The following is a 23536-nucleotide window of genomic DNA, read 5'->3' as shown; positions in this document are numbered from 1 at the left end:
TCTAAAACCGGGAGAAAGGAAGTTGCTGCTCTTTCTGAGACCCTCGCTGCACTGGAACAGCACCGTGATGATATTTTAAAGGAATTTAGAACCGCTTTCAAACAGCTGGAAGCCAAATTGGATCGGATCAACGATAGAGTGGACGAACATGCTGAACACTTATCTCGTATCGATTCAACTTCTGAAGATTTAGAAAGTCGTGTTCGATACTTGGAGACTCTCTGTTCCAGCCTAGAAGAAAAAAATAATAAACTCCTTTCCAAAATGGTGGATTTCGAAAATCGGACCAGATGCTGTAACCTTCGAATTCTTGGGTTGCCAGAGGCCACCGAACAGGGATCAACCGTGAAGTTTTTCGCCGAGTTTCTCTGTGGGATATTCGGGAAAGATTTGCTTCCGAACCCGCCTGAGCTCGAAAGGGCACACCGGGTCTACGTTCCCCTCGGAATTCTGGGCTCCCACCCGCGACCGGTAATTGTGTGCTTCCATCAATACCAGGTAAAACACTGTCTGATTATGGAGGCACGTCGCAGAGGTACTTTTACTTTCCAAAACACAGCCATTCGCTTTGTGGAGGATTTTGCACCTCAGATCTTAAAGATGCGCGCTGAGTTTAAAGGCGTAATGTAAGTGCTTTTTGATCGTGGTTTTAGACCCTTGTTTCGCAATCCTGCTGTTTTACGAATCACGCTTAGCACTGAAAAATATAAGTGGTTTAAGTCAGTGAGGGAGGCTGAGGCATTTGTTGCAAGTCTTCCGGCTATCCAGCCATCTTCGGAACCCAATCGGACCTCCTAAAATGGTGGATAAATACTTCTTGTAGTAAAATTACTTTTTCTGGACTCAGACTTCACTTGAATCACTCATTCATTATTTACTGAACTCTAAGGGCTGTTGGCAATCTCTCCCTGGATTTGGTGTGTCTTTTTTTTTAAATAGACATTCTGTGCTTAATGTTTCCCGATGGACGTTAAATAGTACTTGTGTAATCTATCTTATTCTTGTATAACTTTATAGAGTTCTACAATTGACTCTAACTTGTTTTGGAGGTTTGAAGTCTTTATTGAAGGCCTCCCTGTTTGTTGGTTCACAGTTTAACTGCTGATTATTTTTTTATTTTTTTAATTTATTATTTTTTTCCATTTTTTTAAATTTTTGACTTTTTTTCCCTCTCTAAATGGTTGATAAGTACTCTTCCTGAATCTATAATTTTCCCCTTCCTCCCTTTTTTTTCTTTTTTTTCTTCCTTTTTTTTTCCCTTTTGCTTCCTTTATTCTTCCATAATTTTTCGCGGGTAGGTTTTTTTTTTGGTTTTCTTCCGATTTTCTCTGTATTAAGTTTTATATTTCTGCAGAAGATGTTCCAATTTGTAGTTATGTTTTCTAGCGCATAAACTAGTTACTATTTGCTATAATATTTATACGGAACTGCTGTTAATGACACAGATCTGGAAGTTATATTTGGGTTAATTTTTTTGGTAGAGCTAGCTGCTTTTTTTGGTAGCTGTCTAGTTTTGGGTTGTGTGGGTGGGGTGGTTTTTCCAGTTCCAACATCATTCGCTGTATTTATTGTTTTTCTTTATTTCTCAGGACATGTTTATGTTTTGATTTTACGAATCTATGTTTATATTTCTGCTCCCAGACTGCTATTGTATTGCTTGACTTTTTATATGCCTGCTGCCTTTTATGCATTAGTAATTGATAATGGCTAGTGCACTTAAATTCGTGAGCTGGAATGTAAAGGGATTGAATCACCCTGTTAAAAGGAGGAAGGTATTCTCACATATTAAACAACTCAAAGCTGACATTGCTTTCCTTCAAGAAACTCATATTCGTTGTTTTGATAACTCCCAGCTTCTGTCAAAGTGGGCGGGTCAGCAATTTCATTCATCCTTTGCTGCTAAAGCTAGGGGAGTCTCCATTCTTATTAACTCAAATATTCCTTTTGAACTCCATAATAAAATATCTGATACAAATGGCCGTTTTATTATTGTTTCTGGTAAACTATATAACACTAAAGTTGTACTAGCAAACCTGTATGCCCCCAACTTTGATGATGTTAATTTTTTTGAACGTTTTTTTCCTCACTACCAGACTTAAACTCATACAGTCTTATACTGGGTGGTGACTTCAGCTGTTGGTTAGATCCTAATCTGGATCGATCGTCCTCTGTTACCAGATCACCTACTAAATCTGCCTTAGCTATCCAATCGTTTCTCTCTAATTTTGGTATCTCTGATATATGGCGTTTCCTTCATCCTACTGAGAAAGATTATTCTTTTTTTTCACATGTTCACCATACCTTCACTAGAATTGACTATTTCTTACTCGATAACCAACTTATTCCATTTGCCTACCCTTGTGAGTATCAGAGTATATTGATTTCTAACCATGCCCCAATTACTCTCTCTTTAAACTTTCCTGGTCTCCCGCAGAGGAATAAACACTGGCGGTTTGATTCAACTTTATTATCGGATGATGATTTTCTAAAATTTATTAAGGATCAGATAACCTTTTATTTTAACACTAATACATCACCTGAAGTGTCATCCCAGATTGTCTGGGATGCCATGAAAGCATATCTGAGGGGTCCAATAATCTCTTACACAGCAAATCTCAACAGAAGATCCTGTGCAGACCGATTAGACCTCATTAATCAGATTAAAGAATTGGATCAACTGTATGCTCAAACTAAGAACCCTGAACTATACAAGAAGCGTGTAGAACTCCAAACTAAATTTAACCTTCTGTCTAGTCAACCTGTCGAACGCCAACTTCTTGAAAGCAAGAGTCGCTTTTACATTCACGGGGATAAGTCTGGTAAGTTTCTAGCCAATCAGCTGAGGCGCTCCAAAGCCAAACAGCATATTACAAAGATCCGGAAGGAGAACGGAGACTTTACATCGGATCATTTGGAAATTAATGATGCATTTAAAAATTTTTATTCTCGGCTTTATTCCTCTGAATCTTTGAATGACAATATCTCTGTTGATCAATTTTTAAATAATCTGAATATTCCTTCACTTTCATCTGATTTTAAAGCCAAACTTAATGCGCCTATATCATCAGAAGAAATATCTGCACTGTCCTCAGGGAAATCTCCTGGACCTGATGGGTTCCCTGTAGAATTTTATAAATCATTCTCTTCACTTCTTTCTCCTGTTACTTTCAGTATTATCTGACTCGTTTAATTACGGCAAATTGCCACCCTCTTTTAATGAGGCATCTATTATTCTCCTATTAAAAAAGGGTAAAGACCCAACAGAGTGTTCCTCGTATAGGCCGATTTCTTTGCTCAATGTTGATGTAAAGATCTTAGCTAAAGTTTTGGCTTATAGATTAGAAACCGTTTTTCCCTCTATTATCTCTGATGACCAATCAGGTTTCATTAAAAACCGTCTCCCCTTTTTTAACATTTGGCGTTTATTTAATATTTTATATTCACCCCAACTGGGATTCCTGAATGTGTTATTTCCCTCGATGCGGAGAAAGCATTTGATCGTATAGAGTGGAACTACCTTTTTGCAGTCTTAGAAAAATTTGACCTCGGTCAAAGTTTCATCTCTTGGATCAAATTGCTGTACCTGTGTCCTACTGCTTCTGTTTTAACTAATTTTCAGAAATCTCAGGTATTTAATCTCAAACGTGGCACCAGTCAGGGATGCCCCTTAAGTCCCTTTCTCTTTCATTTGGCTATAGAACCTTTGGTAATAGCATTTCGAAATTGTCCTGAATTGACCGGGATTTGGAGAAGGGGTGTTGAGCATAAAGTTTCCCTTTATGCTGATGACTTATTACTCTTTCTCTCAAATCCGTCTACATCCTTACCTCTAATGTTTTCACTTCTTGACCAGTTTAGCCAGATCTCTGGCTATAAACTTAATTTACATAAGAGTGAACTTCTCCCAATTAATAAAGAAGCACAAGAACTAACATTTCGTGATCTCCCTTTTAAAGTAGTCCATAATCAATTTACTTATCTTGGAATTACAGTCACAAGGAAGTTTAAAGATCTCTTTCGTGAAAACTTTGCCAATCTTTCATATACTATAAAACAGAGTCTGGTACAATGGTCACCTCTATCTATGTCTTTGGTAGGTCGTATTAATGTTGTTAAAATGTATGTTCTCACCAAATTTTTATACTTATTTCAATCTATCCCAATTTTTATTCCCCCCCCTAAATCTTTTCTTGACTCCTTAGACTCTATTATTTTGTCATATCTGTGGAGGAATAAGCGCTCTAAAATTAGTAAAATCCATCTCCAAAAACCTAAAAAAAGAGGGTGGCATGGCTTGACCTAACTTTCGTTTATATTATTGGGCAGCTAATATACATTGTGCTACCTTTTGGTCTTTTTTCCATGGCCAACCCGAGTGCCCTAATTGGGTGGCAATGGAGTTGAGCTCCACTAAAGAACTATCTCTGCACTTCTTGGCTCTGCACTCCCTAGTAGTCTGTCCAGATTAATAGCTAATCCTCTTGTTAGATAGATAGATACTTTATTCATCCCCAAGGGGAAATTCATTTTTTCCAGTGTCCCATACACTTATTGTAGCAAAACTAATTACATACAGTATTTAACTCAGTATAAATATGATATGCATCTAAAATCACCCTCCCAAAAAGGATTAATAAATAGCTTTTAAAAAGTTCTTAAATAGTTTCCTAAAGTGCATAACTTAAGCTCAGTCCTAACCCTGGCACTATAACATGTCTTGCCCCTGGTGGTTGAATTGTAGAGTCGAATGGCGTTGGGGAGTAATGATCTCTTCATCCTGTTTGAGGAGCATTGCATTGACAGCAACCTGCTGCTGAAGCTGCTTCTCTGTCTCTGGATGGTGCTAGACACACTTTGCGTATATGGGCTCAGTTTAAGAACTGCTATGGTTTCCATGGTTTTTCCGTTTCCAGCCCTGTCGTACATAATCACCTTTTTCTACCTACTACGTACGATTCAGCATTCCATGTTTGGTATAGGAAGGGCATTAGACATTTTGAAGATCTTTTCATTGATAATCGCTTCGCTTCTTTTCAGCAGCTCTCTGTGAAGTTCAATCTGCCCAATGCTCATTTTTTTAGATATCTCCAAATTAGACACTTTATTGCTCCTTTAATTCCTAACTTTCCTGAAATGCCTGTGAAAAATGCTATGGAATTATTTCTTTCCATTAATCCACTAGGTAAAGGTTTAATATCAATTATTCGAGATAAATTAGTAGCCTTACGACGGGCCCCTGTGGATAAAATTAAAATGGCATGGGAGCAGGATTTAAATATCTCCTTATCTGATGAGAGTTGGGACTCGATTCTCAAATCGGTTAACTCAACCTCTCTTTGTGCTCGCCATTGCCTTTTACAGTTTAAGATTGTTCATAGAGCCCATATGTCTAAATCTAAACTATCTCGATTCTACCCTAACACTAGTCTGCTTTGTGATAAATGCAAGAGGGGCGAGGCCTCTCTCATTCATATGTACTGGTTCTGTCCTAGCTTGGAGAAATTTTGGAAAGATGTCTTCACTACATTATCATATATTCTGAATCAGCACCTAGAACCAAACCCCTTAATTGCTTTGTTCGGTTTCTGGGGCGAGGCAGATTTACGTCTGAGTCCGACCAAATGCCGAATATTATCCTTTGCCTCTCTCCTGGCTAGACGCTTGATTCTCCTCAGATGGAGAGATGTTGCCCCGCCCACTCGTGCTCAATGGCTTAATGACATTATGGCCTGCTTGGACCTCGAAAAAAATCCATTATTCAGTTCTTAATTCGGACTTAAAGTTCCATAAGGTCTGGGGACCTTTTATCGAGTACTTTCATAACCCTCCTCTTGACTAGGGTTTTCTTTTCTATTCTTTTTTTCGGTCCCTTGCTTTCAGCTCCCTTTTTTTTGGTAATAGGCATTATTATCCTCTGTTGCTAAGTGTATTCACAGTCTGGGAGTTTGATTGTCCTGATTTATATTCTCTATATTGTGTTGTGGTTGGTCTGGAGTTTTTTTATTGTGTTGTGGGGTTGGGGGAGGATACTAAGTTTACTTGTCACACGCACACGCACACGCACACACACACACACACACACACACACACACACCCACCCCTCTATTGGTATCCAGTCCCAATCTACCTGCATACTGTAGTCCCCTCATGATTTTCACGTTATTATAAAGTTTTAATGTGGCAAGTATTTTACTTGGATTGGTGTCCTTGTGGAAATGTTTTTAAATTGCATGCATCTTTGAATCAGAATCTGGCTTCTTATCGACAAACCATGAAACTTGTTTTCTAGCAGCAGTATAGTGCAGTACATTTAAAAAATACAATTAAGTTATAATATCAAATGTAGAAAAAAATTTCATGCTAAAAGAGAGTAAAATAATGAGGTAGTGCTCATGGGTTCATAGATAACACAGAAATCTGACTGCAGAGATAAAGAAGTTTCTAATTGTTGCCTCTGTGCCTTCAGGCTCCTGTACTCCTTCTTCTCCTCCCCCCCCCCCCCCCCCCCACCCTCGATGCTAGTAATGAGAAGAGGGCATGCCCTGAACGGTGTTGGATGCTGGCTTCTTGAAGCATTGCTTTTTGAAGGTGTTCTCAGTGGTGGGAGGGTAGAATCTGCATATTTTCTAGAGTGTGGGTGCTCACTTCTGTAGAAAGTATCAAAAAATCTAGAATAAATGCATGCACAACAACATCTTTTAGTATATAATGTGTGTGGGAGGGAAAATGTCTTGCATGAGCAGGACTGAAGGATGCATATTGCAGTACTATTAAAACAGTTATGAGCTGTTGCCAGGGTCCTGGAGGTTTCACAATGGCAGCTGAGCTGTTATTACTTGTAGTCTTAGCCTGCCTCAAGCAAAATCAAAATGTAAGTTATGATACAGTGATTAGGTCTAATAGTGTTAATGTTTAATAATTTTTGCTGCATGACCTCAGAATATTTACAGTGATTTTCTTTTGGTACACATGATTATGTAGTCTCTGGGTAACATATGCAAAATGCTAGAGGAACTCAGTAGGTCAGGTAGTATCTTTGAAGGGAAATGAACAGGTCATTTTTTGGGCTCAGATCTTTTATTAGGACAGTCCTGATGCATGATCACAATCTGAAATATCGACTCTTCATTTCCCTCCCTAGATGCTACCGATCTGCTGAGTTCCCAGTATTTTATGTGTGTTGGTCAAGATTTCCAGTATCTGCAAAATCTCTTGTCTGTTATTATTATCTAATCACTTTTAATTTGCCATTATATGTGCTTGAAATCGCAACAGTTTTCTCATGGCAAGTTTGAATAGATTTTAGTTTTCATCTTTCTGACTTTTTCTCTAAGAGTTTTATTCAGGTGATAGGTTCACTGTTTTATCTTCAGATATGTCACAATGGTCAACTGCAGTTTTGCAACAGGATTATTGTGTATGTCAAAGGGGTGATTATAGAGAAGATGATGACATATAATACTATTATGCAGTTGGGCAGAAAATCCAGAGATGTATGCCACATTTTGGAAATCTGAAGGAATGGGATTGGGTGGGGGGAGGTTAAGGGTAAATCTTACATAGAACATAGAAGAGTTCAACATAGGAACAGGTCCTTTGGTCTGCAGTGGTTGAACCATTTAAATTCATAATCTAATCACTAACTAATCTCTTCAGTCTGCACAATGTTCATATCATTCCATTTTCCTCACATTCATGTGCCTATCTAAACATCTTTTAGAAGTCCCTAATGTATCTACCACTACACCAGGCAGTGCCTTCCAGGCACCCACCACTCTGTAAAAAAAACATAAATAAACAACCTGCCTCTCACATCTCCTTTGAAATTGCCCCTTCTCATCTTGAATACATGTCTTCTGGTATTAGACACTTCAAGCCTTGGAAAAAGATGGAAACTGTCTGTGCTGCTCATAATCTTGTAGACCTCTTTCAGATCTCCCCTCAGCCTCTGCTTCTCCAAAGAAAACAGCCCAAATTTGTTCAACTTCTTGTTAGAGTACATGCCCTCTAATCCAGGCAACATCCTGGTAAATCTCTTCTGCATCTTGTTCAAAGCCTCAACATCCTTCCTATAACAGGGGAACCAGAACTGTTTGCAGTACTTCAGATGTGGCCTAACTAGAGTTTTATAAAGTTGCAACATAACTTGCTGAGTTTTGAACTCAGTGCCTCACCTACTAAAGGCAAGCGTGCCATATGCATTAACCACTCTTAACCTGTGTGCCACTTTCAGGGAGCTATAAACTTGGACTCCAATATCCTCTTGCTCATTAACACTGTTAGGGTCTTGCTTTTAAAATTTTGAACTGAAGAACTGTATAGGAATCATAAAGCTTGCAGTAGTATAAAGGAATTCTTCATAAATTAACGTAAGTTAGATGCAATTTCCATGGTGTAATTACAATATGCTAATTCTTACTAATTTACTTACAGCCTATTACACTGCTAGTGTTTATGGCAACAATGAAGGTCCTCTATCTCTCGGCATGTTCTAGGCTTCCTTCATCCTGCCAGCAGCTTCCACTCTGTTTTCAACATGTTCCGGATTCACACTCGGGAATACCATTGCGCTCAGATATAGAATGATCTTTCATTGCTGTTTCTGTAACAATTACTAGGCAAGGATTTTAGCCCTGAGCTGATGCCCCGACCTGGAGGACCAGAGGATCACTCTTAGTCTGGCCTCTACCCTTTGACCTGTTTGGAATGGTTGAGCCTGCCAAAGAGCCAAACCCCAGACTCCAGCCCACGTAGCTCTCCAGGTCATTGAAGGGCACAAGCCTCCAAACCACAATAAGGTTGTGGTCCTCAGGGAGTTGTTACTAAAGTTGACTGCCAAGCATCTATGCTTTGTCCGCCAGAACAAGTAGGATTTCCCAGTGGCCACCCATTTTGATTCCACTTCCCATTCCCATTCCAATATGTCCATCCATGACCTTCTCCACTGTCATGATAAGGCCACACTTAGGTTGGAGGAGCAATACCTTGTATTCCTTTTGGGTAGCCTCTAACCTGATGGCATGTACATTGATTTCTCAAACTTCTGGTAATGCCTCCCCATACCTTCCCCCCCCCCCCCCCTTTACCATTTCCCATCTCCTTGTCCCTCTCTTATTTTATCTCCTTGCCTGCCCATCACCTCCCTCTGGTGCACTTCCACCTCCACCCCCTTTTTTCTTTCTTCCATTGCCTTCTGTCTCCTTCACCAATCAACTTCCTAGCTCTTTGCTTTATCCATCTCCCTCCAAGTTTTACCTTTCACCTGGCATTTCTCTCTCCCCTCCCCCCACCTTTTAAATCTGCTCATCGACGTTTTTCTCCCGTCCTGCTGAAGGGTTTCATCCTGAAACGTCGACTATACTATTTGCCATAGATGCTGCCTGGCCTGTTGAGTTCCTCCAGCATTTTGTGTGTGTTGCTGAGACTTTGTGTGTGTGTACAGATATTAATACACAGCAGCCTCTCCGGACTCTGGATTGCGGATTGCCAAACGTTATGTGGATTTGCTGGTGTAGTCTGTTTTGTCATGTGCTTTTGCATTATCATTCTAGAGGAACGTTGTCTCATATTTTAACTGCATTGCATTTGTGGTTTCTAAATGACAATAATCTGAAGAAGCAACAGAATTTCTTAAAATTAGGCATAAGGGATTCTGCAGATGCTGTAATTCTGGAGCACCGCACACAAAATGCTAGAGGAGGGAAATAAACAGTTGACCATCAGGACTGGAATGGAAGGGGGCAGAAGCTAGAATAAGAAGGTGGGTGAAGACAAAGGAGTGCAAGCTGCTGGAGGGGAAGGTGGGTGATGGGGGAGTGGGGATGAAGTAAGAAGCTGAGAGGTAATAGCTGGAAGAGGTATGGGCCAAAGAAGGAAAATAATAGGAGAGGACAGTGGGCCATGAAATAAAAGGAAAGGGGTAGGGAACCAAAGGGAGGTGTAATGGGCAGTTGAAGTGAAAAGGAGTTAGCGGGGAACCAGAATTGGGAATGGCAAAAGAAAGTGGGGGGGGAGGGTGGTGATGGTGAGAAATTAGAGCAATCAATGTTCATTACATCAGGTTAGAGGCTACCCAGACAGAATATGAAGTGTTGCTCCTCCAACTTGAGCTTGGCCTCCTTGTGGCAGTAGAAGAGGCCATGATAGACACGTGGAGATGGGATTGGGAAGTTGTATTGAAATGACTGGCCATCAGGAGATCCTACATTTTGCGTGGGCAGAGCGAAGGTGCCTCCAATCTGCATTAGGTCTCACTGTCAGCATCCATTTTCCATTGCAGGAATGGTTGCTAGCATTTCTAGAAAATGGCCCATATTATAATTTTTCCATAACACAAAGCTGTGTTATCTGACACGCTTTAAATGCAAAGTTAGTGGTGAATATTTATTAGATTACTTTTATCTGAATAAATTCTAGTGGTGATTTGTGAATTTCTGTAACCTAAACATCCATAATGTGAGAGTTTCATGTCTCTTATGAACATTTTACAGTCAATTATTTTTAATTTTAATTGTCATCTCTCGTTTCTGTCATTTAATTTTGTGCTCTAGGTGAGAAAGGCATGCAGGAGTCATCATTCCTTCAGCTAGACTAAAATATACATTTACTATGGCAGCACCAGTGAATACTCAGAACCCCAGTAAGACCTGGGAGCTCAGCCTGTATGAACTGCACCGGACCCCACAGGTGAGTAAAACCACGCAGCTCAGCCTCTACGAACTACACAGGACCCCACAGGTACGTGTGGAGTGGACAGTATATCCCTTTGAGATTATCTTGCATGTCTGCATGAAAAATATACAAGTTTATTTATTTAGCTACTGCAAAGCCTGAATTTTAAATTAAACATGATTGCATTTCTAAATGTTTGTATCAATGTATGAAATCCAGTGTTTCAGAATGGTTAAAATATTGCCAAACAGCAAGTGAATGACCAATCAATTGAATGACTGTTTTTGCAACTAAGATGCAATTTCCACTTTTATAAACTTTTTGCTCCCCTTCCCACCCACCTTTCTGTTTGCTGATAGGCAAAGCACATTTACTTGATTGAAAAGAAATGTTGCTGCAGTGTTAATCTTTCTAGCACTGACTATAAGATGTGTCAGAGTATCTGGACCTACTCTTGTCCAAGCTCTCCAAATGACCCAGCTGAATGCAAATTACATTGCTGAATCAGTGTCCCTAATTTTAACCCAGAGTCATTGTTAGGCAACACAAAAAGCACTGGAGGAACACACTGAGTCAGACAGGATCTGTGAAGGAAAATGGGCAGTCAATATTTTGGGTTCAGTCCCTTCAGATAAATCAAAGAGAAAGAGGGGAGTTAGCCAATGTAATAAGGCAGAGGACGAACTGGAGCAAGAGCTGGCAGGTGATAGATGGATCCTGGTGAGGGGGAAAATGAGGGAGAAGGAGAGTTGGAATGGCAACAGGAGTTGGGAGATGACAAGTAGAAGTCATCTCTACTAGAGAGGAGGAAAGAAAATGGGGGGGGGGGGGAAGGGACAAGGAGCTGCTGTAACTAGAAGTTTGAGAATTTAAGACCATGAGATACAACAGAATTAGGCCCATTGGCCCATCAAGCCTTCTCTGCCTTTCAATCCTGGCTAATTTATTATCCCTCTCAACGCCATTCTCCTGTCTTCTTCCCATAATCTTTGCCACCCTTATGAGTCAAGAATCTATCATCTCCTGCTTTAAATACACCCAATGACTTAGCCTCCACAGCCCTCTGTATCAACGAATTCACAGATTCATCACATTCCGGCTAAAGAAAGCCCTGCTCATCTCTTTTTGAAAGGATAATGCTAAGAAATCTTTTATGTGCCCAGGCATCTTGTTTAACACTTAACCAGCTGGATGGCACCTCTGACCAGTTGGCATTTCCATGGAACATTGTTGACCAAGAGCATTAGCCAGGATTTAGTGTTTGGACAGCCTTGTACCACTGACGTCTCATACACTTTGGACTTAAACCTTTTCCAGTCTTTGTTCCCTTGGGACCACGCAGCATGCTCCTTGACTTGTGGAGCCCCTTGATAAGGCAGACAAACAACTGCAGACAAACTTTATTTAACAATACAAACTAAATGAAATAAAATCTGGAACTTGCAGACTTTAAATATTCAAAATCTTGATGATTTCATATCATAAGGCTCTTTGATAAATTAACCTGGTGAGTTGGTGTAGCACCAGGTTAAAAATGAAATTCATGTGTGCAGCCTCAGGTTACTTGCAAGTAACCTGTATGTTGAACAGAATTTGAAGTTCATGCTGCAAGATTGTAGACCCAGGAGGAAAATGAGATGTTGCTCCTCTAATTTTCGTTTGACTGTGAGCTGGCAGTGAAGGAAGCTGAGGGCAGTTGTGGTTGGAATGGGAAGTAGAATTGATATAGTAGGCTACCGAGTAACCCTTGCTGGCATGGCAAATGGAGCAAAGGTGCTTGGTCTCGCTAATGAAAAGGAGACTCAAAAACAGTTACTTTTTTTAAGCAGTAAGACTGATCAACATCTCCACCCACTAACTGCATCACTACTTTATTATTTCCCGTCATAGTCACCTGGTGTGTAGCCGAGCATCATTTCATGGACATACAATCAATGTATGTAAATAAGCTGTCTTATGTATTTGTATGTATTGTGTGTTTTTATTATTTGTTCTTTGGTGCTTTTTTTGTGCTGCATTGGATCTGGAATAACAATTATTTTGTTCTCCTTACATTTGTGTACAGAAAATGACATTAAGCAATCTTGAACAGCAACCCTTTATCTCCCGCGGTGTTTCTTACGCAGTTTCTTTCATTTTTACGCAGTGTTTTTGCTGGAGGAATCTCATTGAATTTTTGCCTTGTCAATGCCAAAAGCAAAACTTGTGCATCTTAAAGAGGAAACAGCCGCCTGTGGTGTTTCAAGTTTATCTGATATCAGTCTGATTAAAGCTACCCAACCAAATTGTGCTTGTTTTTCTCTAGGTGCTGGCTGGGCTTCTGTGCATTTTTAGAATGAGCAACTGTCTTGTCTCTAGCTATTTTGTGAATAAAGTGTAATATGTCTTTATAACTTTAAGCACTCATTAGTATAGATTGTAATTTGGGGAATTAAAAACTGATGCTGGTATATATATATATATATATATTTGTATTTGAACTCTGAATTCGCTATAAAAAGTATTCACCGCTGTAGAAAGTTTTCATGTTTTATTGTTTTACAACATTGAATCACAGTGGATTTAATTTGGCATTTTTTTGGCACTCATCAACAGAAAAATACTTTTTTGTATAAAAGTGAAATCAGATATTTTCAAAATGATCTAAACTAATTACAAATATAAAATACAAAATAATTGATTGCATGAGTATTCACCCCCTTCAAAGTCAGTATTGGCAGCAATTACAGCCTTGAGTCTGTGTGGCTAGATCTCTATCAACATTGCACATCTGGACACTGCAATTTTTCCCCATTCTTCTTTACAAAACTGCTCAAGCTCTGTCAGATTGCATAGGGATTGGAGTGAACAGCCTTTTTAAAGCCCAGCCACAATTTCTCTATTGGTTTGAGGTCTGCACTCTGACTTGGCTACATTAACTTTGTTTTTAAGCCATTCCTGTATAGCTTTGACTTTATGCTTGGGGTCATTGTCTTGCTGGAAGACAGATCTTCTCCCAAGTGGCACTGCAGTTCTGTTGCAGACTGCATCAGGTTTTCCTCCAGGATTTCCGTGTATTTTGCTGCATTCATTTTACTCTTTACCTGCACAAGCCTTCCAGGGCCTGCTGCAGTGAAGCATCCCCACAGCATGATGTAGCCACCACCATGCTTCACGGTAGGGATGGTGTGGTTTTGATGATGTGCAGTGTTTGGCTTACTCCAAACATAGCATTTCGTCTGATGGCCAAAAATCACAATTTTGGTTTCATCAGAACGTAGAACCTTCTTCCAGCTGACTTCAGAATCTCCCATGTGCCTTCTGGCAAACTCTAGTTGAGATTTCAGGTGAGTTACTTCTCAACAGTGGCTTTCTCTTTGCCCCTTTCCCAAAAAGCTGTGACTGGTGAAGCACCTGGACAACAGTTGTTGTATGCGTAGTCTCTCCCGTCTCAGCAACTGAAGCTGGTAACTCCAGAGTTGTCACAGTCTCTGGCCTCCTCACTTGTCCCCTTCGTGCACGGTCGCTCTGTTTTTGCTCTTAGACAGATTTACAGCTGTACCTTATTCTTTCCATTTCTTGATGATTGACTTAACTGTCACTTGATTCAGTGACTTGGAAATTTTCTTGTCCCCTGACTTGTGCTTCTCAATAACCTTTTAGTGGAGTTGCTTGGAGTGTTCTTTTGTCTTCATGGTGTAGTTTTTACCAGAATACTGACTCAGAAGTAGTTGGACCTTCCAGATACAGGTGTATTTTTACTACAATCAATTGAAACACCTTAACTGTATTCTCATGGTCTCCATTTAATTATGTGACTTTTTAAACCAGTTGGCTGCACCAGTGATCATTTGGTGTGTTATATTAAAATCTTACACAATCAATTATTTTGTATTCCATCTATGTAGTTAATTTAGATGACTTAATAGAGACCTATCTTCACTTCGACACAAAAGCATTTTTCTGTTGATCACTGTCAAAAAAGCCAAATTAAATCCACTGTAATTCAATGCTGTAAAACAATAAAACATGAAAACTTATGGGGGGGGGGGGGTGAATACATTTTAGGGGCACTGTAGTTAGAGCGTGGCAAAAAAACGTAAATATTTGATTGGCTTTAAAAATAAATTGAGGCAGAGGCTGTCAGGTTTTTAAATTAGAATTGGCTTCCTGTAGCATTCTAGAATGTACAGCACATGATAAGACAATATGACCCCTCTAGCTTGGATTAATTCTCTGAAGTGGCTGTGTAATTGGTTGAAGTCCATCTCTTTCTCTGTGCCCCTATAAATTTCAGTTTACAATTGTCCTGTTAAATGCTGCCGTTCAATATGCTTTCACATCTTTTTTGTTAGTGCTAACTTGATCATTTTTACTTCGTTGAAACCATTGATAATATTGAAAATGTCTTTTAAATATTCCCTCTCGTAGAAGAACAGCCCACTCTCTCATGTCTCCATATATACTCGTCTTGGTATCTTTTCTTGGATATTTCTGTTCTGCCTTCCAAGGCTTTGACAATTTTCCTAAAAGCATAGTATTCTTGATTGCACAATTTAACTGAGACCCGATCAGCGATATGTGAAGGCATAACCTTTTGCTTTTGTACTCCACAAGCATCTTTTTTGTCTAATTCAAGTTGTGTGACTGAAAGCTTCACCATAAGAAAAATTTTATTCGTCACTGTGAGACCAGCCAGGCTGCATTGTATAGGCCCTCTTTGTCAACCTTGTTTTTGTTTTATGACCCTGAAAATTTAGGGCAGATCAAATTCCTGGCCAGAAATGATCTGTAACACTTAAATTGTTACTGGTAGAAACAAACTGTGCATACTTAATAAAAAGTGGTGCCAATTAATTAATAGATGAACTGATATGGTGATTATTCTAAGTTGTTAATAATTCTCTATTTCCAGGTATTTATAGGGATCCACCCACTCAAAGCTTAGTGGGAGAGGTGTGTGGGGTGTGCAGGTAGTGTTCCTTTGTTGGTTCTGGATTTCTGGACGCAATGTGTCCTGTGAGCTTATTGGCAGGCATATTCTATATAGAGATTTTGTTCTCAGTCTTTTCTACCTCGTTAACCATGGTCAGCACGTTAACTTGGGAATATGTCCTGGCTGAGAAAGCAATAAGAATCTGTAAGAAGATTTCAGTTCATCTCACATTTGGGGTGTGGATAAGCAGCGCTGGAGGAAAAGTAAAAGAAAGCTAGAAAGGGATGATGAGGGAAAGCACTGTAAGTGACAAAGGGACTAGATAGATTTAAGTTACATGCGGTGAGTGATTGTATTCTTTACAGAGTTAACAAGTAACATGGTAGAATGAGTAATTGGAGTGCTGTATAATGAAGCAAACGTTGATTAGGGGTGCAGCTCAGTAAAACATTTGATGAATATATTAAGAGACAAAGGATGGGGTTATTTATTTGATTCTGTTATAGCCCAAGCAGCAGATCCCTAAAATGAAAAGTTGCTGCATTTCACGTGACTTGGCAGAGATAGTAAAGATGTCTTTTAAAAAAAAATGAAATAATGAAAAGATTTCTTAGGATCATTGCAGAAGGAGCCCATTCAACCCAAGAGGTCAGTGTGAGTGTCTAGTAGAGCAAATCCTTCAGTCCCTTTCTCCTTTTACACAGCCCTGCAAATGTTTCTCTCTCAAGTGGCTATCTCACTTGCTCTTGAAAGCCCTGATTAATTCTGTTTTAACTCACCCTTGTGGTGAGTTCCAGATCATAGCCACTGCAGTTGAGCTCAAAGTGGAACAAGTACTGGGGCCTGATGACACACAGCCTGGAATGTTACATGAATGTGAAGGGTCTCTGTCCACAATCATTCAAGCAGCTTTGAATGGGGAAGCTTGCAACAGGGCTGGAAGTATGCCAACACAGACATGTACAAAAAGGGAGAAAAGGATTAGTAGCTTGGAATTACTGTGGATCAGAATTCAAACATCAGCAATGTAGATAAAGTGAGGCACACCAGTGAAGGGCAGCCAAATGTGATTTGGAAAATGTAAGTCACGTCTAGAAAATTGTAAAATTAGCCGAGTGTAATGAGAAAGAAAGTATTGTGGCTGTTAGATTTTTGAATAGACATTTGTTATTGCTGCCTGGCAAATCGTATTGTTAAGCCAAAAGCATGTTATTAAAGGACGGATAGAAAACTGGTTACCAGGCAGGTAGTAGCCTGATGTAGTCCAGAGAACCGTAACTGAGCTTTCTTTTGGTTATTAGTATTGGAACTGCTGCTTCCGGAGTATATAAATATTGTTGAGGGGGAGGGGAGGGGTTGCAATGTGACAGCTTTAAAACTTGGCAGAAAGAGAGAGTGGCTAATCAGGGAATTGAAAGAAACTTCAATAAGGTACAAAGGGGTCATCTGATTTTGCTGCTAATAGATTAAAGTTAGTGGATAGAAAATTCAGTGCATTTTGGACACAAAAATAATAAATGAAATGCCTTGTTCTGGAAGGAAGTGAAGATGTGGAGGGGTTCTGAATGGAAAATTCAATTTGTAAAAATTTTAAAGATAGGTTCTTGGATTTAATTAGGATGAACACAAGAGCATGAAATAAGTACTATCAATAGCTGATTAGAATAGATAGATTGGCAAGATTTACTAAGACAGTAATGAAGGACCAAATGTTATTAAGAAATATGAAAGCTATTTCTTCTGGTCCATTAATTGGTGACTTGGCTGTAAATGACAACTTACTGTTGAAAACTAAAACAAGGCAAACAAAACTTATTGGAATGATGCTAAGTGACTGCTTTCTGTGCTGTAAAATTATTTGATTTGAAGCAACTCTACTTGTGAATAGCTCACTAATGATTTACCTGACCTCCCCTTGATACTACATGGCTATAACTTGTGCATAAGTGTATGATCTATGTCTGAGATACAAGTGCAAGGGTTCTGTGAATACAGAAAATGAAGTTTTTTTTTAAAAAAGCTAGTGGAATTGTACACCAGATTAATCTGAATTTGAAAACAAAAGTTAGGTTGCCAATTAGGGTGGTGATTTATCATCCAAATTCTGGAAGGTTTTTGTTGAGTCACTCACTGACTAGATTTCCATGACTTCCTCATTTTCCTCTAATGTCATAATTTTGTCAGTGGAAATCTCACAGTTTTACCCCCATGCCCCCCACAAACTCCCTTTGCTTCTCAGATCTAACTGTAAGATTCAAAATTATGGCTGTAAAATTGTTACAAGAAAGTGTAGCAAGAGCTAACATTGAAATGCTTATTTACTTTGCATATTTGGTACATCTGCAGAAAACTATTGTTTTTGGTAAATGTAGCTGCTGTATTACTCCTGAAGTGAACATTGGTTTGTTGGCTGTCTATTGGTAAAATTCTATGAATAAAGTTACACCACAAAGTATAAAATTACATTAATTTATCTGTTGTGTCTGTGTTTTCTTTGTTTTCAGATATAATGGTCACAGAAGGTTGGCCTCCTGTTAATGTGATTCACTTTTCTTTTAGGAGGCAATTATGGATGGGACAGAGATCGCTGTGTCACCCCGGAGCTTGCACAGCGAGCTGATGTGCCCCATCTGCCTGGATATGTTAAAGAACACCATGACGACGAAGGAGTGCTTGCACCGCTTCTGCTCAGATTGTATTGTCACTGCGCTCCGCAGCGGGTAGGGAGTAGTTTCTGCTGTTGTTGCTGCTTATCAGAAATATTGCTTATGCACATATGGTATGAGGGTTATTAATGTAAATGAGCTCTTTTGTTCATTGTTCAAACGCATCTTTGACAGATGTTATAAGGCTATAATTCCAGTTTGACATCTAAGTAGACCAGGTGATAGATAAATGGGGGGGGGGGGGGATGCGGCTTAGTAAGCCTCTAGCTATTGGGGAATTACAAATTTTAGATCTCAGTCCTCTGCAGTTCCATGCCATAGGATTCAGTAAATAAAACTCCTGCTTTTCTAATCAGATATCCAATTTGTTTTCTGATGGCGTGGCACTTTTGAGTTAAGGATCCTAGGGGTTCAGACCGTGAGAGAAGCTTATTTCAATAGGGAGTTACAGTAACATCTAGGGATACAAATCTGCCAGCATTATATGCACAGTGGGAGAGTAGGAAATGGCATTACAGAATGGTAGCTTTCACAACTCAAAGATACCCTCAAATGGTAAACGCAAGACATTCTGCAGATGCTGCAAATCTGCATAGAGGAATTCAGCAGATCAGGCAGCATCTCTTGAGGTAGAATAGAGTCAATGTTTCGGGTAGAAACTAAAGTGGTTACTGTTAAAAAATGTTAGTCATACAATGAAATAGGTGACAAATAAAAAATATCTATTAATCAAGGTAGCTTTAGTACAGTATATAATTAAATAATTAATAACTGAGAACCTGTTTGTTGTTGGTTTAGAAGTGGTGGTAAACTCGCACGTTGGGAGTTCTTGTTCTTTTTAGTGAAGTGTGTATCACTTTAGGTTGCTTAAGTCAGTCATATCTGAGCCAAATTTTCTCTGTGCAGTTATGCTGTATCGTGGTGTCAGTCCAGATTGTGCTCAGAATAAATCGACACCTTTGTGTGGGTTAAAGAACGAAGAGAAATGTTTAACATTAAAGAAATCATAAATAGCCAATAAAATTGAGGAAAGAAGAAAGTTGAAGCATGAAATGAAATTTGCATGGTTAATAGCAGATTAATATTGTATCATGGAGTAAGATTGAGGGACTGAATGGACTCCTCACTTTAGCTTCAGTTATGTTTTTGTTTCAGTGTATGGATTTCAGTTCAGCTATTCCACGTCTGCCAATTTTGCGAGCTTTGCTTGGTGTAAGTCAGCTGAGGAAAACAGTTAATTTACTACCTAGCATAAAAGATTTGTGTTACGTCCATCCTGGGATACAGGCAGTAGCATATAGGTCCTCCCTCAGCTTACGACAGCTGATCTGTGTACAGTCTGTACGTGCGATAGAATGTTTGGAACACTGGTGGGATGGATTTGCCAGCTGCTGCAGGTCTGGGGCATCTTCTGCCTTCAGTTGTGAACAGTTTGGGTTACAGACAGTGATCATAACCCTGCCTTATCCTGTAGAACTCCTAAATGGCCATTTCTATAGTGACAAGCTGGCTATTAGCTCCCACCCTAAACTCCCATAGCCTGTGGTCTAGCTTTATTCCCTTAATGCTGTTTGTTAAATAATCCTGGGACTTTACTTCCGAAGAACAGTAAATTAACAGTGACTCATTTCCAAGTCTGAAGAAAATTTAGATGGGACTTAGAGACAATAGATAAATGTGAGGAGTTGTGAATCACTTCCAACAGAATACCTTGTATGTTACAAGACCAATTGCATCTCCAGTCAGTGCTAAACCTCCCTGGCCACTACCTCTAGTCTGCATAGTAAATATTTTAAAACAAGAAATAGCATAGCTTTGTTTTAAATTAAAATGCCTTTTTCTTAACTCATTATGCTTGCATTAATCTGCAACAAAGATATTACAAACAAAATATGGTACCAAGCTACATTACACAGTACTGTGAAAAAGGCACACATACATATAAGACTATAAGACAATTAGCAGAATTACGCCACTTGATCACGGCTGTACCATTTCCTGCTTAACTCTATTCTTCTGCCTACCCGTAATCTTTCATTCCCTGACTTACAAGAAAGTATTAACCTCTGTACTAAAAATACTCAATGACCTGTCCTCTACAATCACTTGTGGCAACAAATTCCACAGAATTACCATCCTCTGGCTAAAGAAATTCATCCCTATCTCCATTCTGAAAGGATTTTGACATTGTGCGCTCTGGTCCTAGACTTACTCACTATAGGAAAAATCATCTCCACATACACTTTATCTAGGCCTTTCAACATTCAAATGAGATTCCACCTGCCCACCCCCCCCCTTCTAAATTCCAACAAGTGCAGGCCCAGACTCATCAAACACACCTCATATGATTGGTCTTTCATTCCTGGAATTATTTTTTGTGAACCTCTTTTGGACCCTCTCCAATGTCAGCATATCCTTTCTTAGATAAGGGCTCACAAAACTGCTCACAATACTTCTAGCTGAGACCTCCCCACATTTTATAAAGCCTCAGTATTATATCCTTGTTTTTGTATTCTAGTCCCCTTGACAAAAATACCACTTTCCTTACCACCTTTCCTTACCACTGACTCAACCTTCACGCCAATTTGGAATCCTGCACGAGAACCCCCCCTTTGCACCTCGGATGTTTGAATTTTCTGACCATTTAGAAAATAATCGATGTTTTTATTCCTTACACTAAAATGCATGACCATACATTTCCTGACACTGCATTTCATCTACCACTTCTTTGCCCTTTCTCCTAATCCTTCTAAGTCCTTCTGCAAGTCTTCCTGCTTCCTCAATATACCTGCTCTTCCATCTACCTTCGTATCATTGGCAAACTTGACCACAGAGCCATGAATACCGTCATCTAAATCATTGACATACAACGTGAAAAGAGATTGCAACACTGACCACTGCCCAACGTCACTAGTGACTGGCAGCCAATCAGAAAAGGCACCCCATATTCCCACACTTTTCCTCCTGCCAATCAGCCAATACTGTATCCATGCTGGTATCTTTCCTGCAATGTCATGGACTCTTGCTAAGCAACCTCATATGCGACACCTTGTCAAAGGCCTTCTGAAATTCCAAGTACACAACATCCACCGATTCTCCTTTATATGTTCTGTTTGTTACTTTCCTCAAAGAATTTCAACCGATTTGTCAGGCAAGATTTTCCTTTGAGGAAGCTATGCTGACTTTGCCTATTTTACTATGTGCCTTCAAGTGTCCGAAACCTCATCCTTAACAATCAACTCCAACATCTTCACAACCGTTGAGGTCAGGCTAACTGGCCTATAATTGCCTTTCTTCTACCTCCCTCCCTTCTGGAAGAGTGGAGTGACATTGCAATTTTCTAGTCCTCCAGAACCTTGCCAGAGTCTATTGACATTCCAGAATAAGTGACTCCTAGTGGTCTCAACCACAAGCTGTTCTAAAAAGCTATCTCATAGGCATTCTACAACTTCTCTCTCTGGATCCAAAATCAGTACCAACCTGATTTTCCCAATCTACCTGCATATCAAAATTCCCCTTGACTATAGGAAGATCTCCCATTGTAATTAGTAGCCCTCATCCAGGCTACTGATTGGAGGCCTGTATGTAACTCCCATCAGGCTCCTGATGAGGGTTCTTGGGCCAAAATGTCAACTGTTTACTCTTTTCTGTAGCTGCTCTTTGACCTGCTGAGTTCCTCCAGTATTTTGTGTGTGTTGCTTTGGATTTCCAGCATCTACAGATTTTCTCTTGTTTCAAGGTCTTTTTGCTCTTGCAGATCCTTAAGTCCATCCGGAACAATTTAATGTCTTCCAATCCTGTATCACCTGTTTTGAAGGATTTGATTACATTTTCACCAACAGAGCCATGCCACCCCTTCTGCCTACCTGCCTGTTCTATCAATACAACGTGTATCTTTGGATGTTAATTTTATTTCAGCCACAGCTCATTGATTCACACAACGTCATACCTGCCAATCTCTAATTGAGGTCCCTATGACTTTTGTACAGTATTGTAGTAATTTTATGTAAGGGACCGTACTGCTGATGCAAAAAGAAACAAATTTCATGACATGTAAGTGATGATAAACGTGTTTCTGAATTGGGTTTCTCTTGTGACCGAGTGTATAAAGGGGGCAGGGAAAGGGGCATCATTGTTGGGGAAGGGAAAAGTGAGGAAGTGGGAAGGATCTGAGAGACATTCTACAATAATCAATAAATCAATTGTTTGGAATCAGATTACCTTGCCTGGTGTCTCAGGGTGTATCTACATCCATACCACCCCATGCTGCGGTACTCCTCCTCTACCACCTGTCCCACACTCTTTTGGGGCGCTCCACCCTCGCCATTCCCAACATCCTTTGCTCCCACCAGATTTACAAACTCATTCTCCACTTTGACAAATAAAGTACTTTGGTATCTTGTAACTGAAAGCATGTTGCCTGGGTTAGTTAAAATTTGGAGATGATTAGTTATGTAGAACTAGTCATTATTACTAGTTATTACTTGAAAAGTCCATATTAAGATCCAACTGATGAAGTAATACTTTTGTTTCTGTTTTTTTAATCAGGAACAAAGAGTGCCCCACATGTCGAAAGAAACTGGTTTCTAAGCGATCTCTCCGACCAGATCCAAATTTTGATGCACTGATCTGTAAGATCTACCCAAGCAGGGATGAATATGAGGCACATCAAGATCGTGTACTGGCACGATTAAGCCGACTTCATAACCAACAAGCCCTAAGCAGCAGTATTGAGGAGGGATTGAAAATGCAGGCCATGCATAGGTAAGGGGAACTTGGACTGAATGGTAAATGGTGCTTTCCTTTCTCAAAGTTCCGTGATTAAACTATTTCAGTTAGTTTTCTGGTCTTGCCACTCCACTGAAATGGTCCTTATGAAGGTCACAAATGGTATCCTTTATTACTTTGACTATGAAAGCTCATCCTGGTGTTGGCATCCTGTCCCCAGGCTTTGGCAAGGGTGATCACATCACCTTCCTCTTAACTGCTTCCAATCCTTTTGGCTAGTTGTAGTCAGGTAGCTGCAGTACCTGCAATGGTGTTTCTTCCCACAATTGCAGTTTTCCCCAAGGATCCGTGCCTTTATTATAAGTGATTTAGCCCAGCATTCAGAAATGCCGCCATGTTTTCATGTGAAATTGGTAATTGGTTTATTAGTACCATATGTACTGAGATACAGTGAAAAGCATGGCCATACATGTTATTCCGTATGCAAGTACATGCCATTCGTACAAAAAGGGAAAAACCTATATTTATAGTTTTACAGTTACTGAGAGTGCACGGG

The 23536-nt window shown here is 39.7% G+C and overlaps 1 protein-coding gene across 4 annotated transcripts in view; it reads left to right on the top strand.

Moving 5' to 3' along the window:
• LOC132394475 (E3 ubiquitin-protein ligase RING2-B-like) overlaps positions 1-23536 on the top strand; it is a 45622-nt gene that overhangs the window by 9451 nt on the left and 12635 nt on the right. Inside the window, exons 2-4 of one of the 4 annotated variants that reach the window (XM_059970679.1) lie at positions 10551-10686; positions 18146-18306; positions 22801-23016. In XM_059970679.1, the coding sequence (XP_059826662.1) occupies positions 10609-10686; positions 18146-18306; positions 22801-23016 (455 nt within the window). In that variant the 5' untranslated portion in view covers positions 10551-10608. Of the gene's footprint in view, positions 1-10550; positions 10738-14750; positions 15791-15819; positions 15929-18145; positions 18307-22800; positions 23017-23536 lie in introns of those variants that run through there. The other 3 variants (XM_059970678.1, XM_059970680.1, XM_059970681.1) reach the window with 3 other exon arrangements.

Source organism: Hypanus sabinus, chromosome 5 (genome assembly GCF_030144855.1).
Source record: "Hypanus sabinus isolate sHypSab1 chromosome 5, sHypSab1.hap1, whole genome shotgun sequence".
NCBI lineage: Eukaryota > Metazoa > Chordata > Chondrichthyes > Myliobatiformes > Dasyatidae > Hypanus > Hypanus sabinus.
Note: the sequence above shows the minus strand (reverse complement) of the source record. Positions and strands in the feature narration are given on the sequence as shown.